Source organism: Schistocerca serialis, chromosome 5, assembly GCF_023864345.2.
Source record: "Schistocerca serialis cubense isolate TAMUIC-IGC-003099 chromosome 5, iqSchSeri2.2, whole genome shotgun sequence".
In the NCBI taxonomy this organism is placed as follows: domain Eukaryota; kingdom Metazoa; phylum Arthropoda; class Insecta; order Orthoptera; family Acrididae; genus Schistocerca; species Schistocerca serialis.
Genome location: NC_064642.1, coordinates 700,857,764 through 700,873,533, shown reverse-complemented (window position 1 = coordinate 700,873,533; position 15,770 = coordinate 700,857,764). Strand labels below are relative to the sequence as shown.

General features: G+C 38.4%; 1 protein-coding gene across 1 annotated transcript in view; it reads left to right on the top strand.

The window, feature by feature from the left end:
- The first annotated feature begins 14,102 nt into the window (after window positions 1–14,102).
- Window positions 14,103–15,770, top strand: part of LOC126480951 (esterase OVCA2) — a 36,879-nt gene continuing 35,211 nt past the window's right edge. The window contains exon 1 of the mRNA XM_050104378.1: window positions 14,103–14,375. Within this exon, the coding sequence (XP_049960335.1) occupies window positions 14,298–14,375 (78 nt within the window). The 5' untranslated portion in view covers window positions 14,103–14,297. The remainder of the gene's footprint in view (window positions 14,376–15,770) is intronic.

Genomic DNA, 15,770 nt, shown 5'->3' with positions numbered 1-15,770 from the left:
TTTATGGATTTACACCAAAATAATTCATACTATGAGTGAAGATGCTATTTGGAATGCAAGTTGGATGATATTTCAATTCAACATCTGAATTTGGAGCTCGTTTATGGAGAATGCAAGTAGATATATTTTTGATCATGGATTTATGCATCTCACTCAAAGTCTGTGAGCTTAGAGATCTCTTCGAACGTGAATGCTTTGTAGGTGTACTTCTAGCTTCCTGGCATTAAGACTAGTTTCTGTTACATTTAGCTTAGTTTTATAAACGCTGAAGCATCTCGTTTAGAAAGTCTTGAGATGATAGAATGGATAGTTTTTTTAGTATTTAGGAACTGTGTACAGCTGAAAAGATGAAATTATGAGCTATTTTGGTAAACAGGTAATGTTAGGGCGCCATTTTTTATGTAGACAAGCTGAGATGTCAAGGAAGCGGACATAAAGAATTTCTGATGCAACATACAATTTTGGAGATTTCAATTTGGTTATTGTTTTAGATAGCGATGTGAGTTTAGTATAACACTGAGAACGTTGTTGGCTGTGTTTGCAGTGGTACATAGCTATGAGCACACGATGAGTCACATGTACCCTGTTTGAATCGCGAGGGAGAGGAACAGATTTCTAGAGCATGATCTGTGATGTCATCATACACCCGCAGGCTATACACATCACATGGGTTCCATTAGAATCGTGAGGGAGAGGAACAGACTTCTTATAGAGCACATTCTGTGACATCAATATGCACATGCGGGCTATACACTGTGTTGTCAGTATGCGCATGCAGGCTATATGCGTCAGACGTGTTCCGTTAGAATTGCGAGGGAGAGAAAGCAGTCGAACAGATGAGAGGGATGATAGCACACTCTGGTGGTGGTAATATGTACTAGACCACATGGGCCTCGTGGTGAACACACTGTTTCCCGCCATATTGGATAATGGTACTCACATCATCCACTGATGTCATACCTCTCATCTTGGACAACAGTGCCCTCTGCTGGTGGTAGCATGTACTAGGTCAGTTGGAGTCCGGACCTCGTGGTGAACACACTGGATAGCTGTACTGTATGATATTGTTTAAATAAAGACTGATGCATGCAAAATAAAGACTTATGTCCAGCACTGGTCTAGTCCTTTTCCCACGAATCCCTACTAGGTGCAGGTGGTGGTCGGGTGACTTAGGTTAGTCGAACTGCCATTTCGTTCCCGCCATTTTATTAGGTTAGTAGAAGTATCCCAATTGACCTATTTCACAGCCAAAATTCAAACTTAGCATCAGTTCCTATGATGAGGTGGCAGTCGGATAACTTAGGTTAGTGGGGGTAGCCCAATTGAACTATTTTCCCACCATTTACTCGGGTTAGCAGAGATAGCCCAAGTGACCTTTCTTTACCTACAAAATTCAAACTTCCCACCATTTCCTAGGGTGAGGTGGCGGTCGGATAACTCAGGTTAGTGGAGGTAACTCAAGTGACCTTTCTTTCCCTCGATTTTCTTAGGTTAGTAGATGTTCAATTGTCCTGATGGAATTTGAACTACCCACTAGAGGGTGAGCATGGATAACGGTTCTTGCGTCACCAGCTGACGTCACGGCCGCCATCTTGCATAAAAAACAGCTATCAACATGAGTAACTTAGAGGTAGGTATCCTCAGAGTAGTGAAGCAACTTAAATCATTTAATAAAAGCAAGTCTTCCACTTCACACTGTATACCAGATGGGTCCCTTTCAGAGCATACTGATGCTCCATATGTAGCAATCATATACAACTGCTCGATCGACGAAAGATCTGTAACTAAGGACTGGAAAGTTGCACAAGTCACGCTAATAATCAAGAAAGTCAATAGGAGTGCACTAAATTACAGGCCCATGTCATTAACCTCGATATGCACAGGATTTTGGAACATATATTGTATTCCGCCATTACGGGTTACCTAGTAAAGAATGGTCTACCGACACACAGTCAACACATATTTAGAAAACATTGTCCTTGTGAAACACAACTGGCTCTTTACTCAAACGAAGTGTTGAGTGCTATTGACAAGGGATTTCAAACTGATACCGTATATCTAGATTTCCAGAAGGCTTTTGACACTGTACCTCAAAAGTGGCTTGTAATCAGATTGAGTGCTTATAGAATCTTATCTCAGTTATGCGACTGAAGACGTGATTTCCTGTCAGAGAGGACACAGTTTGTAGTGACTGGCGGAAGGTCGTCGAGTAAAACAGAAGTGATTTCTGGAATTCCTCAACGTAGTGTCATAGGCCATCTGCTATTCCTTATCTATTTTAAACGACTTAGGAGATAATCTGAGCAGCTGTCTTAGGTTGTTTGCGTATAAGGCTGTCGTTTATCGTCTAGTAAAGTCAATTAAAACAAATTGCAAAACGATTTAGAAAAGATATCTGTAAGGTGCGAAAATTGGCAGTTGACCCTAAACAATGAAAAGTGTGAGGTCATCCACATCAGTGCTACGAGGAATCCTTCAAACTTCGGTTATACGATAAATCAGTCAAATCTAAAGGCCATAAATTTAGTAAAATACTTAGGAATTACAATTATGAACAACTTAAATTGGAAAGAACACACAGAAAATATTGTGGGAAAGGCTAACCAAAGACTGCGATTTATTGGTGGAACTTTTAGAAGATGCAGCAGGTCTACTAAAGAGACTGGCTACACTAAGTTTGTCCACAGTCTGGGACGCTTACAGGAAATAATTGATGGATTACATCGAGAAAGTTCAAAGAAGATCAGCACGTTTTGGCTTATCGAGAAGTAGGGGGAGAGTGTCAACGACATGATACAGGGTTTGGGTAAACATAATTAAAACATAGGCGTTTCTCGTTGCGGCGGGATATTCTCACGAAATTTCGGTGACCAACTTTCCCCTCCAAACGCAAAAATGTTTTGTTGACGCCGATCTGCACGGGGAAAAATGATAATCGTATTAAAATAGGGTAAATCAGATAGGTGTTACTTTTTAGTGTTCAATGTTTGAGAGTGGAATAATAGAAAATTACTGTGAAGATGGTTCAATGAACCCTCTGCCACGCACTTAACTGTGATCTGCAGAGTATCGACGTAGATGTAGATGTAGGTGTCATTCCGATAGGGGATACATCAGTGGATATGTCAATAAGGGCATTCATTACTATGTGGATTTCTTGATCTGTTTGTCCTGCACGTGTCACAACAGACCAATGGCGACAATCTGAATCAAAATTATTTCTATAGCTGCAGAAATTAGGCGGATTCCAGCCCCACAATTCCACAAGCTGTGAGCCCTCAAGCGATGGAATGGTGGAGAGATGGCATAAAACTCTGAAGGCTGCACTTATGTGTCATGATATTTATTGAACAACAGCTGCCATTAGTTTTGTCAGTCCCACACACAGGAGATAAACTGGACATTAGGGCGTCGACCACTGAAATGGTTTACAGAGAAATTGGAATTATTTTCAGGGGAACAGACTTCTATGAACCAGAATTGCTATACGTTTTACAGCAAGTGAAGATGAAAATAGCCAAACTTCACCCAACAACGGTATCACTTCAAGGAATTTGTAAGGTATTTGTACCCAGGGACATTGCGATATGCTCGCTTGTGATGTTGTGAAGCAATGCTGCATGTATGCCACTGCAACGTCCATACTCGTGACATCCTGGATGTTAAAACACAGTGAAGACGTGATTCAAATAGACTACATCGTCTGGCCTCTGACAGTAACATGGGAACGGTTTAAGCCTGCATGTGTGCTTTCTACAGACACAACTGCTTGCTGTGAAGTTATTTTCCCACTGTAAACAAGAGTATCATAAACATCATATAGTAACAGATATGGAGAAGGTAAATAAAGGTGGATATAAGCTTTCAGCGCTTATAAGTAGAGACACTATGGAGAGAGGAGGAGTTGCTATATATGCTATAATTTATCACAGTGTAAAAAATTTAGAAATTAAAAAATGTTGTGTAGAGGAATATATAAAAGAATGTGCATGTGAGCTTAAACTAAATAACGGTACTTTTACAATTACAGCTGTGTATATGTCCCTACTGGGAAATTTTCAGCTATTTTTGAAAAATTGGATTCTTTGTTGTGCTGTCTGTCAGACAGAGGGAAGTAAATTATTGTTAGTGAGGATTTCAGTGTAGGTTTTCTGGAAGAGACTGACAGAAAACTTGACCTTGAAGTATTACTTGGTTCTTTCAATTTGATGACAGTTATTGATATTCCTACTCGGGTAGTAGAGGAAAGCAGCACACTGATAGATAATGTTTTTATAGACCAAGATAAATTTAATCAAATAAAAAATTTTTTGTTAAGAATAATCTGTCTGATAATGACGAAAAGCTAGTTACAGTATATGACAGCCCCATACAGTAATACAAAACAATCCTCCAAAATAGTGCATATATTTAATGATTTAACAATTGTAAATTTTAGGGGGGAATCTTGCAACAGTTAGACTGGGCTGAGGTATACAGGGAACCTGATGATAATTTATAAATTAATCTGTTTCACAATACCTTTGTGGGTGTATTTGAAAACAGTTTCACAAACGATACAGTGAAACATAATTGTAAGAAACTCTCTAAAAGGTCATGGATTACTAAAGGGATGAAAAATCTTGTAAACATAAAAGGGAAATGTATCTTACAGCTAGAAGGAGTAATGAGCCAGAAACAGTCAAACATTCTAACAACTACTGCACTGTGTTAAGAAAAGTAATTAAAAGGTCCAGAAGTATGTGTATTCTGTCTGAGGTCAGCATGTCTGATAACAGAATTAAAACAGTTTGGAATATTGTTAAAAGGGGAACAGGGCAATAAGAGTACAGTAAGACTGTATTTCTATGAAACTCAGTGAAAAGTTTGTTAACAAAAAGTCAGGACTAGAAAATATTTTTAATAATCATTTTTTAAGTATTTTAGACAAAACAGAATCCAGTTATTCATTAGAAAAGCTAGGCTGTATGCGAAAGAGGCAATATCTATGCAGTTTCATGACAATGAAATTCAACCCATCTCTCCTGTTAAAATTAGGAAAATAATAAGTTCACTCAAAAGTAAAAGCTGGAATTGATGGCATTTCCAAACAGAGTACTAAAATCTTGTTCCCAACAGATAAGTAGAATTCTAAGCCACATATGCATTAGCTCACTGAAATATGCCATTGTTAAGCCATTGCATAAAAAAGGCGATGGATCTGATGTTAACAACTACCGTCCAATCTCGCTTCTGACAGCTTTATTCAAACTTTGTGAAAAATTAACGTATTCAACAGTAGCTTCAAATACTTGTAAAAATGAAGTATTAACAAAATGTCACTTTGGTTTTCAGAAAGGCATTTCCAAAAAAAAAAGCTATATGTGCTTTCACTGATTAAATATTAAATGCTCTGAATAATGGAACATCATCCATTGGGATATTTTGTGATCTCTCAAAGGCTTTTGTCTGTGAATCATGAAATTCTTCTAGATAAGGGTAAGTATTGTGGTATGAGTGGGATAGAGCACAAATGGTTTAATTCATATTTATCTGGACTAATGAAGAAGTTTAAATTAACATTACACATAATCTACAAAAATCAGCAGAGTCCATTAACTTGGGAAGTGTCAAGAATGGTGCCCCACAGGGTTCGGTCTTTGGTCCATTACTGTTTTTGAATATATATTAATGACTTTTCACTCTATATTCATGAAGATACAAAGCTAGTTCTGTTTGCTGATGATACAAGTATAGTAATCACACCAATCAAACAAGAATTAGCTTAGGAAATTGTAAATATCTTTCAGAAAATTAATAAGTAGTTCATGGCACATGGACTCTCACTGAATATTGAGAAAATACAGTATATACAATTTTGTACAGTAAATTGCTTAACACTGTTTATAAATATAGACTTTCAATGGAAGTCTGTTGTTAAGAGAGATTATTCAAAATTTCTGGGTTTGTGCAGTGATGAGAAACTGAGCTGGAAGAAACACATCAATGATCAGCTGAAAAGATTAGGTTCAACTACTGATGCTTTTAGAGTTATGGCAAATTTTGGTTATAAGTGTATCAGTAAATCGACCTACTATGTCTACTTTGATTTATTGCTTTCGTATGGCATCATATTTTGTGGTAATTCATCATTAAGAAAAAAGTATTTGTTGTACAAAAGTGTGTAACGAGAATAATAGCTGGAGCCCACCCAAGAACACCTTGCAGACATTTATTTAAGGAATTCAGGATATTTGTAGCATCTTCGAAATACGTATTTTCACTTAACGAAATTTGTTATTAATAATGCATTCCAGTTCAGAAATAATAGCAAAGTCCATAGCTACAACACTAGAAGAGAGGATGATCTTCACTATGCTGCCACGAAAATCTTTGGTCATTTGCAAAATAGCATTAGAAGTCTGACAGATAACCAACCAACATTTAAAAACAGATTTTAAAAAATTCTGAGTGACAGCTCCTTCTACTTAATAGATAAATTTTTAGATATGAAGTAGTAATTGCAAAAAAATTATGTTGTGTAGACAAAACTTATGTTAAACTGACATGTTCCACATCATCACAAAATGTTGTATTCATGATCTATGGAACAAGTATTAATGTCATGTAATGTAATTATTCAGCATTCAATAGTGTTTTATCTACAGGCTTAATTATGAATTAGCCTATACCTATAAGATGTTGGACAACCACAAAAATTACTAGTCTTTGTATCTGAAAGGAAAATATCAAATGTGACTTATAAGATATACTTTGAATAAATAGGATGCTATACAACTGAGATGATTAGCTGTAGATTTTTTCCTATTCACCAAACAAATGGAAAAAAGGTAAAGTCAGTCAGATCTAGCAGGCAGTAAAATTCTAAAAACTTGATATAGTGAAGCATCTGCAGAGGCTGGTTACAAACCTAGTCTCATGTGGTTTGCCATAATATACAGCACTCTCATTTTCTTGTGTTATTTCTGCAATAAGTGTGTTTGTTGCCTGCATTTTAGTCCTGCTTAAAATCCATTTTTTGATTCAGTATTTGAGTTTTCTGGTCCTTGTATTGAACTTTTGCCTTAGTTGAGTTCTCTGGTCCTTGTATTGAACTTCTGCCTCAACTCTAATGCCAAAACTTGCATCATAACATTAGTACCAGGCCGAATAATTTGAGGCACATTAAACAACCTATATAGATAATAGTGGAAACTCTGGCCAAGAGTGTCTGAAAGAGATTGCAGCATACCCTGGTGGTTGGAAATGAATAATAACAGACTGGAGTATGAAAACACACGTAGGAGAGTTTACTAGTATGAGAAGTAAAACTTCTCATGGGTGCCCCCTAATTTTGGATCGGGAACTATCGGCAGCAGTCGGGAGATTTCGTGGCCTGGCGTGGTGTAGCGATTTGTAGATGTTGTCAACTGTGCAGCGTAGACTGCATTTGTCATCTGCTTTGTTGCCTGATATGTCAGTCGCTTAGCTGTGCTGTTGCTGTCAGTCTGTAGTAACTGCTTTTTCACTGTTTCAAAAATGAGTGATGATCCGTCGACTCCAGTTCGGAAAAAGAATCCGGTTATACGGAGTGTTTGTCGTAAACTGATGATGAATGTGGCGAAGTTCTGCAATGATGGGAAAAAAACCTCACTGTTACACCCGATTTGGCAGTCTTTCCTCAGAGCTGCGATGTACACTGGGAAGAGCCTGCACAGTATTGCGAGGGTTAGAGAATTTGTCAGGAATAAGCTGGACATATCCCCAGGAACTCCTGGCAAAAAGAGGGTAGTTTCAATTATAATCCTATTATAGAATATTTCTAAATAGCTCCACATTTGGTTGTAATTAATTTAAAATGTGTGCTCTTTTACTGATAGAGCCAGTAGAAATCCATACGCTTATAGTAATGACTAATCGTACACTTCAACCCATTTCTGAAAATATTCGAATGCAATTTCAGTTCATAAAAAAGGCGTTTTATTTACTTCAGCTTAGGAGAAAAAGCGGGGAAATTGAAGCAGTTGTTGATGACTTTAATAAAAGATTCATCAGGGACACAACAGAAGAGTTTTACACTGTGCAGAACGTTGTGCCCACTGTGCAAAGACTTCTGCCAGTTCTTGACCAGAAGATTGATTGGATCGAGTACAACATCTCTCAGAAAAGTGTTGAAGCCCATTGGTTTCGTCTGGAGAAAGGCTGAAAACAAGAGGACTTTATTATTGGAAAGTGGCAACATTGTGCATTGGCTGTCCCAGTTCCTCATCGAGCTGAAAAATGTGAGGGAGGATGGCACAGAAATTTATTTGGATGAATCCTGGATGGACAGGAGGCCAGTGGGCGGCAAATGCTGAAAAAAAAAATGTTGTGGGTGTTACTGCGTTGGGGAGCGTTTTCGCAAGACTAATAGTTGGAAGTGTGTGTTCTAAAAACGGATTTAAAGTTCTGGGCCAAATCAACCCAGGGAGATTACCACTGGCAGGTGAATTCTGCTAATTTCGAAAAATAGCCCTCCACACTCTGTAGTAATCATGGACAATGCACGTTATCACAGCAGACAACTCAACAAATGGCCCACCAAATACGATAGGAAAGTATCTATGATACAGTGGCTGTAGAATAGAAAAATCCAGCGTGATCAGAGTATGACAAAGGAGGCTCTGTACGCCCGGATTCGGAAGAATAGGGCGGCAACGAAGTTGTCGCAGTTGACATAACTGTCAACATGAAAGGGCCGCAAAGTAATTCAATTGGGATTTGAATGCCACTGAGTTAGTAAGGGCAAAAATAAAAAGACTCTTTCGGGAGTGCAACATTACAGGTGACATGTCATCTGAAAGTCTGTTGACTCTTTTAAGGGCTTGTTTTCAGGCTGTTACTGAGGAAGACTGGAAAGTTTATTGCAGAATGGTACAACAGCTTGAACAGGAGTGATGGAAATAGCTATTGACAATCTCATTGTCGACGTCGGCATTTCAGATACCAGTGACGAGTAAGAGAAAACGATTATGTGCGAAAGTGAAACTGTTAGTGCATCGTAATTATCAGAAGCTTCAGCAAAATTGGCCTGTTTCATTCTTGTTTTAATATACATTTGTGTTGAACGTTATTATAGCTTTGCTGAATTGTGTGGCATCCAACAACTTAAAAAAACAAAAACAGTAAGTTATCTTCCATTCCTAGTGTCGTAAATTGTTCTCTTACCTACTTCGAATTCCGTGTTTTATTTTAATACGGTAACTGATAACGTGGGACCTTAATGTCTTTATTTAATATGTCAGTACAAACAGTTCGACGCGCAAGTCGCCGAAGTGGTGTCAAATCGAAAGACTTGCACATGGCGAATGGTCTACCTGACGGGAGGCCCTAGTCCCACGACATTTAATTTAGTACAAACAGTGATCTCAGTTCTGATTGCATCAAGAATTTTACTGACGATTAACTCTGTCCTACACAAGCTGCTTTTGTGGAAGTTAAAGAAACACGTTTTTGCTGCCTGCACTGTGCATGTGCAGTACATGGAGACTGAGCTTGTTCCCCTCCCTACCCCACCTCTCCCCTCAGCAGGCGTAGTGATCGCTCCTCGATGTCCCCCCCCTCCCCCCCCCCCTGCTGGGTGATGATAGTAATAAAGTAGTTCACATATACTACTTGAATGACAGTTATTGTTTGTTCATGAGTTGCAAAATACTAGTCGAAGTGTCGTTTGTGCCATACATGATGTAACACCCCACCCGTCACTTATCTGGTTTTGGTGTGTGTTCACCCCAGGTAATTGACTAACAGATCAATAGAGAGTGCAAAACTGCCGCAACATAGGATAATGCAAAGAAAGTAATAAGGCCCTGTGACTCCTGATTGAACTGTTGTGGCAGTGTTGACATTAATTGATTCAGAATTGATCCCTTTTAATTAAAAAGGGGTGCACATTGATGTTATATTCAGCTATTGAACACCAGATGCAAATGTTGAACATAAAATCAATTAAGAAAGTGATTTGGGATTTCAACTACTTGATTGAAAACAGATGCAGTCGATTAGCACAGATTTATTTTAACTCACGACCTTCAATCATCACATTACATGACTCTCCTAACAGGCAGTGGTAATAAATTGCGTTTGCGTGGAGTAAAGCGCGATAAATCAAAAGTAATTCCTATCGACTGACCCAGGCGTAATGCGAAGTGCAAGAAGAATTCTACAATACATGGCCCATGAAACCCTCATGGAAACTTTGCCGACGTGATCCAACAAATTAATCAGTGGCCAGAGCGGGCGCAATATCACCGAATTCAGCGTGGCAGAGCGTCGTCGTTGTGTGGACGTCGGCCGACCTCGTGGTGCTGCAAGGCTGCGCTCGTCTATTCACTCCTAGCTATCTTGCTCAGTACATAGCTGAACCAAGCTCAATCGTTCCCTTTGCTGAGTCCTAAACTGCAGAGATGCTCACTCTTTCTCAGGCAAGCTGAGTCAAGAACGCCACGTCCGCACTCTAGGCAAACTGGGAAGGGAAGACTTCTACGGAGACTTCTCACAGTCCACTCTTCGCCTCAGTTTCCCCTCCAGCAAAATCACTTACGCCAATTGCAGCGCAAGTCGCATTAATTACGTGTCGCTTCCCAGCGCCGACCAATGCCTGCTCTGGGAAGTGAACAAATTCCCACAAAATTTCCCTTCTTCTGCTATATAGCTCCTCCCAGGCCATCCATCAAGGTTAGCGCCTGCACAAACACCAAGTTTTCTGGAATTCTGACTTCCAGGAGAGTACTTCAAATTCCTTGGTCCTATGTTCCCATCGGAGGCCAGCGTATTTCATGCTGTCGCTCTTCACCTGATTTACTTCAGGCTCTGCGGACCGTGAATTCACCGTGAAGTTGCTATAGTCATGAACACGCATATTTTGACCTCTGTTGACCGCTCCACCGTAGCTTTGCGCGGCTTTCTTGCATGTTTCACAGAAAACGGGACGACGGACGTGTATCAACAGACGTAAAGTTCTCCGTCTGTTTCCCAGTACATCAGCATGGGGTCGAGGTCAACCACTCATGCTGTCACTCATCTTAAGGCGCCTGGAGGCCGCGCCGCGTTACCGCTTTCTCAGAGCTTGAGCCACCCTAAGCTGCCTATTGTCGCTTCCCTTCGCCGTTCCCCATCCGGCCACGGTCAATTCTAAATACTTCTTTGGGGTAAACTACTGTCCAGTAAATCGACTCGTTTCCACAAAGTTTTCATGTCATGTGAATTACTTTAAAACCATCACCCGACATTAATTATTCCACTACATCCATACTATACCCTCTACAAGATGCATTGTGCCTTGTCAGTCATTTTGTTCAGCCCTACTGTTCGCTCAACGTGAGTTAGGTGATCTTTAATGACTTCATCCATCTTACAGTGATTGCAATAATTACGTGCAACAAAGTGATGGAAAGTCTTTCTACAGATTCCTGATAAAAAAAGAAATGAAAGTATTAATGTAAAGTTTGTCTTTCAGTGAGTTAGTTGTACTTATTACAATTGAGAAACTTATTATTTCTAACTTGGCTTTTGTTATATTTAGATATAAACAGTGGTTATTAGTGGTATGAGGGCAAATCTTGATGAAATATTTAGAAAAGAAGGGCCAGAGCATTTAAATAGAAGTCATGTAGTATGCACTGATCATTTTGTATAAACGAGAATTTACTAAGCTAAGAGTAAGAACTGATTGTAAAGCAATAAAACGGCCATATTTAACACTGGTCCAGTGATTTGTTACAGTAATGCTGTTATATATAACATTCTTTACTCCTCGTTTGAGTATTTGGCCTGGCTCTGTTCTGTCAGTTTTGCCCAATAGAAAGGAAAGTAATTTCAGACCAAGTCCAAAGGAGAGAAAGCGAGAAGAGGAAGTGGAGCAACAAGAATCAGTCCCTGACGTTCAGGAAAAAAGTGTTAAAAATGTTTCCATTAATTTTAAAGTGTAGAATGTTGCAGAAAAGAATATTGAGACAGAAAGGAGTGATTTGTGCTGTGAGATCCAGGTGGTGTATTTTAAAATGCAAAGTAATGAAGTGAAGCACTGCTAAAATGTGACAAGCAAGATTATCAATCTACAGGAAATTATGAAAAACAGGAAACCTAAGGGAAGGAGGTAAACAGAACAAGACAGGAGCTGTGCTTTGGCTCCTCAGTTGTGTTCACCAAAATTGTACAGATTTTTGCTACTCCAAGAACAGTGAGGATCTAGTTACAAAATTCAGAGGTTAAAGTAGGTATTAATAACTTAGTGCTTGTTCTGTTACAACTAAAAGCTGAAAAAATGAAACTAGAGGGAAAAAATGCATCAGTAGTATTTGATGAAATGTCACTGTTGATCTACAGTGCACAAAAAGACTTATTCGAAGGTTTTAGGAGACACTGGTGTAGAAATTTGTAGGGATTCAAAGTTAACAGAGCGCCAGTTATGTGATGAAGCCATGTTAGTGATGGTCAATTTTAAGCAGATAATTGATTATTATTTGTCCTGAGAAGTCATGTCAGGGAAAATAATAAAAGATATGTTGATAAACATTTTGGTTCAAATTCAGGGTAGTGGTCTAATACCTTAAACTGTAGTTTGTGAGCAAGGTACAAGTAATGTAAAAATGTGAAAACTCTTAGTGAATAGCTCAGAAAATCTATTGAAGTGAATGGAGAAAATGTATTTTTTTTTCCTGTGATACTCGCCACTTACTCAAGTCACTGAGAAATAATCTCAAGAAATACGACTTTTAGTCGAAAGGAAAAGTCTGTAGCTGGACTGACATAGGAGAATTTCATTAAAAAGACTCAGTAGTTATACCTAGACTTGGCCCCAAGCTCACAAAACTATGCAACACACTCAATCTATTCTCACCAATGAGGATGTGTTTTACAGTGAGAACCCTAAGTCAGTCTGTTGCTTGTGGTATTCAAGTACATATGAGATTTGGTTCTTTGCCACCCTCAGCTGCTGTTACATCTGATTTACTGAAATGTCTTATAACGTATTTGACACTTTCAGTTGATCAAAATGTAGCAGTACCAAACAGTATAGAAACTCACTTATGAGTGGTTCTAAAAATTTACAGAAACTGTAGGATATCGGGGAAAATTTAAAGCAGCTATTTGTGCTGAATAATGGAAAAAAATCCATGGTGGTTCAAGATTGGATTGATAATATCACTTCTCTAAAGCCCTTGTGGTCAGAACTAAATGAAAGGTTTAATTTTAAATGTCTTTTTGCCAGAAGAGTGACACGGAATTCCTAGGGTACCTGCCTTCAGTGACTAGATTTACTGTTAAAGACGTGGTCATTATTTAGTCTAATTTTACTTTAATCTCTGCAGATTCCTGAGACAATTATTGGTCAGTGTACTCAAAAGAAAACTACAATTATATTACAAGGACACACGTCGCAAAGGGCAAATACACATGTATAAGCACCTCTGTGCTTGTCATTTGAAAGGCAAGACCCGCAAGACATGTCAAACTGCCAAAAATAATGCATATGTGATGCAATAACTTTTGTAAGACGTCAATTGTAAGTAGTGATACAGTCTCACATTCAGTTATCTGACAAATAAAATTGTTTATTCCACAGCAAAAATATTTTCTTTATACCAAGAGTCCCAACTTATGATTCTTTAAATGCCGCCTTCTGCTCATTACTTTACGTATGAGAGCCATATCCAAGACATCTCGTACATCATTTCATGCGTGTATTAAGCGCTAGCGATCAAAATATAGATATCAATTCGAGTTGCTAGGTGTCACCGCTGTGCGCTGTCTCATGTGAAACTAATGCATTCTTACTATTATATTTATAGGCTCTGAGGGCATATTGAAAACTTTTCCACTACGGAGTTTGTGGCGTACTGTGCGATCCCTCGGCGATAAATGGCATCACTTCAATTTCGAATATAGCTCGTTTTAATAACCATGTATGGCTACAATAAACTTACCGAAGAATAACTAATGTATTATAATCCTACCAATTTTGTAAAATTATGTAATAATACTTTATTTCTGTTTGTAATTCTCTTTCCCTTAAAGGCTTCAGAGGGCTTTTTCGTTTTTGGAGCTCCAGTTTCTTTGTCACAGTAAGGGACAACATAGAGTTTGTGGAAGTTCTTTGCGTAGTTCATGTTATTTGTAAACAAAAACCTTAAAAACATTAGGATGTAGATAGCATGAGAGATAAGGAGTGTAACAGAAACTTTTAGTAAGAAATTAAACTGTTGTATAAGTCCGCAAGGCGTGCTTTTTTACGAATTTGTAGTGCTGACAGTTGTTTGTATGGCAAACATCGAAGGATGACGGAAGAGTCAGCCACTACGCACTCTCCGAAAAAGAAACAGAAGATGTCACAGGAAAACACCAATAAATGGAAAGTGAGTCGTTAAAATGTGTGGTATTTACTTGTATCTTTAGAATTTTCAGCAGTACAGTGGCATTTGATTTTGAGTAGTCCTGTTTGCCGTGGTATTGCCACTTTCGAAAAATTTATGTTCCAGTTCAGTTTTGGGGACTAGTGTAGCAGGGGATACAACCCGTCGGCTTTGGACAATGACGTCACAAGTCGCCAATCGAGAAGCGATTCTTCTTAGTGTTGTAGCCCCCTTCAGTGGCTGATAAGTGTTTTTTGGCTTTTTAAAAAAAAATCTCACGAGATACAATAAACAGATCCACTTTATTAAGCAATCAGTAAAAAAACGAAACTGAAACATAACAGCAAAAGCGAAAATGGTAAACTGCTCTCTGGCGACTTGTGACGTCATTGTCCAAAGCCGACGGCTTGTATCCCCTGCTACACTAGACCCCAGTTTTGTTGAAGGAAAACCAACACCATTTCTCTTTATTTTAAATGGTGATATTGATTAGATGTTTGTTTACGGGTGTAAATCTGACTGTTTGGAGAGAAAATTGACACAGAGGAATCAACATTTCATTAAATCCTAATATCTTGATTAGATCCTAGTGTAGTAAGTGTTTACTGGATGTGATTTAAGTACCTATATTTATTTATTTATGTATTGACTATTATCCACGTTTAAGCATTAAAAATGCAACTTATGTCGTCTTTGGTATACATGAACGCCTACATATATAGAATTAAGCCAACAACATACATGGTGTAAAAGTTTAGATCATTACTGTCTAACTGCAGAATTGACGTTCGTACTGTGCATAGTATTGCCAATATATCACCTTACGTAAGTGCAAATGAAACAGTATTAGTGTTTAAGGTGGCCTTTATGGCACATTTTGAACTCTTCAGTGTATAAAATGCGTTCTCTCCAAGCCATTTGTGTGTGACGTTTTTGAACATACTCAGCGACATATTGTGTGCCTGTACTGGCACCATGCAAAATAGTTTTATACCCCTTTATTTGTAACTATTTAGTGTCGTCTTCAGTGTAGTAATTGTGATGTCGATATGCTGTTTTAGGTGTGTGTCATGTTGATGGACGGTTTATCATAGTTTATGACTGTGTTGGTTTTCTTTTGGATGTGTTAGACAGCATAGTATAAACAGGTACATAAATGTCTGTATTTTTTAAGTTTTCTAAAATATAGACTAAAAGACTCATTATTTCTGACTCCATGGATGCATCTGATTGCCTGCTTTTGACATATGAGAACTTTCTTTGCCTTGTGGGAATTCCCTCATAACAAGATAGGGTAGGTCAAATGGGTGTGGAAGAAGGGATAGTATGCATTGAACTACAGCTTATCACTAAAACATGACCGAAGTTTACCTAATAAATATGTAACACATGCTAACA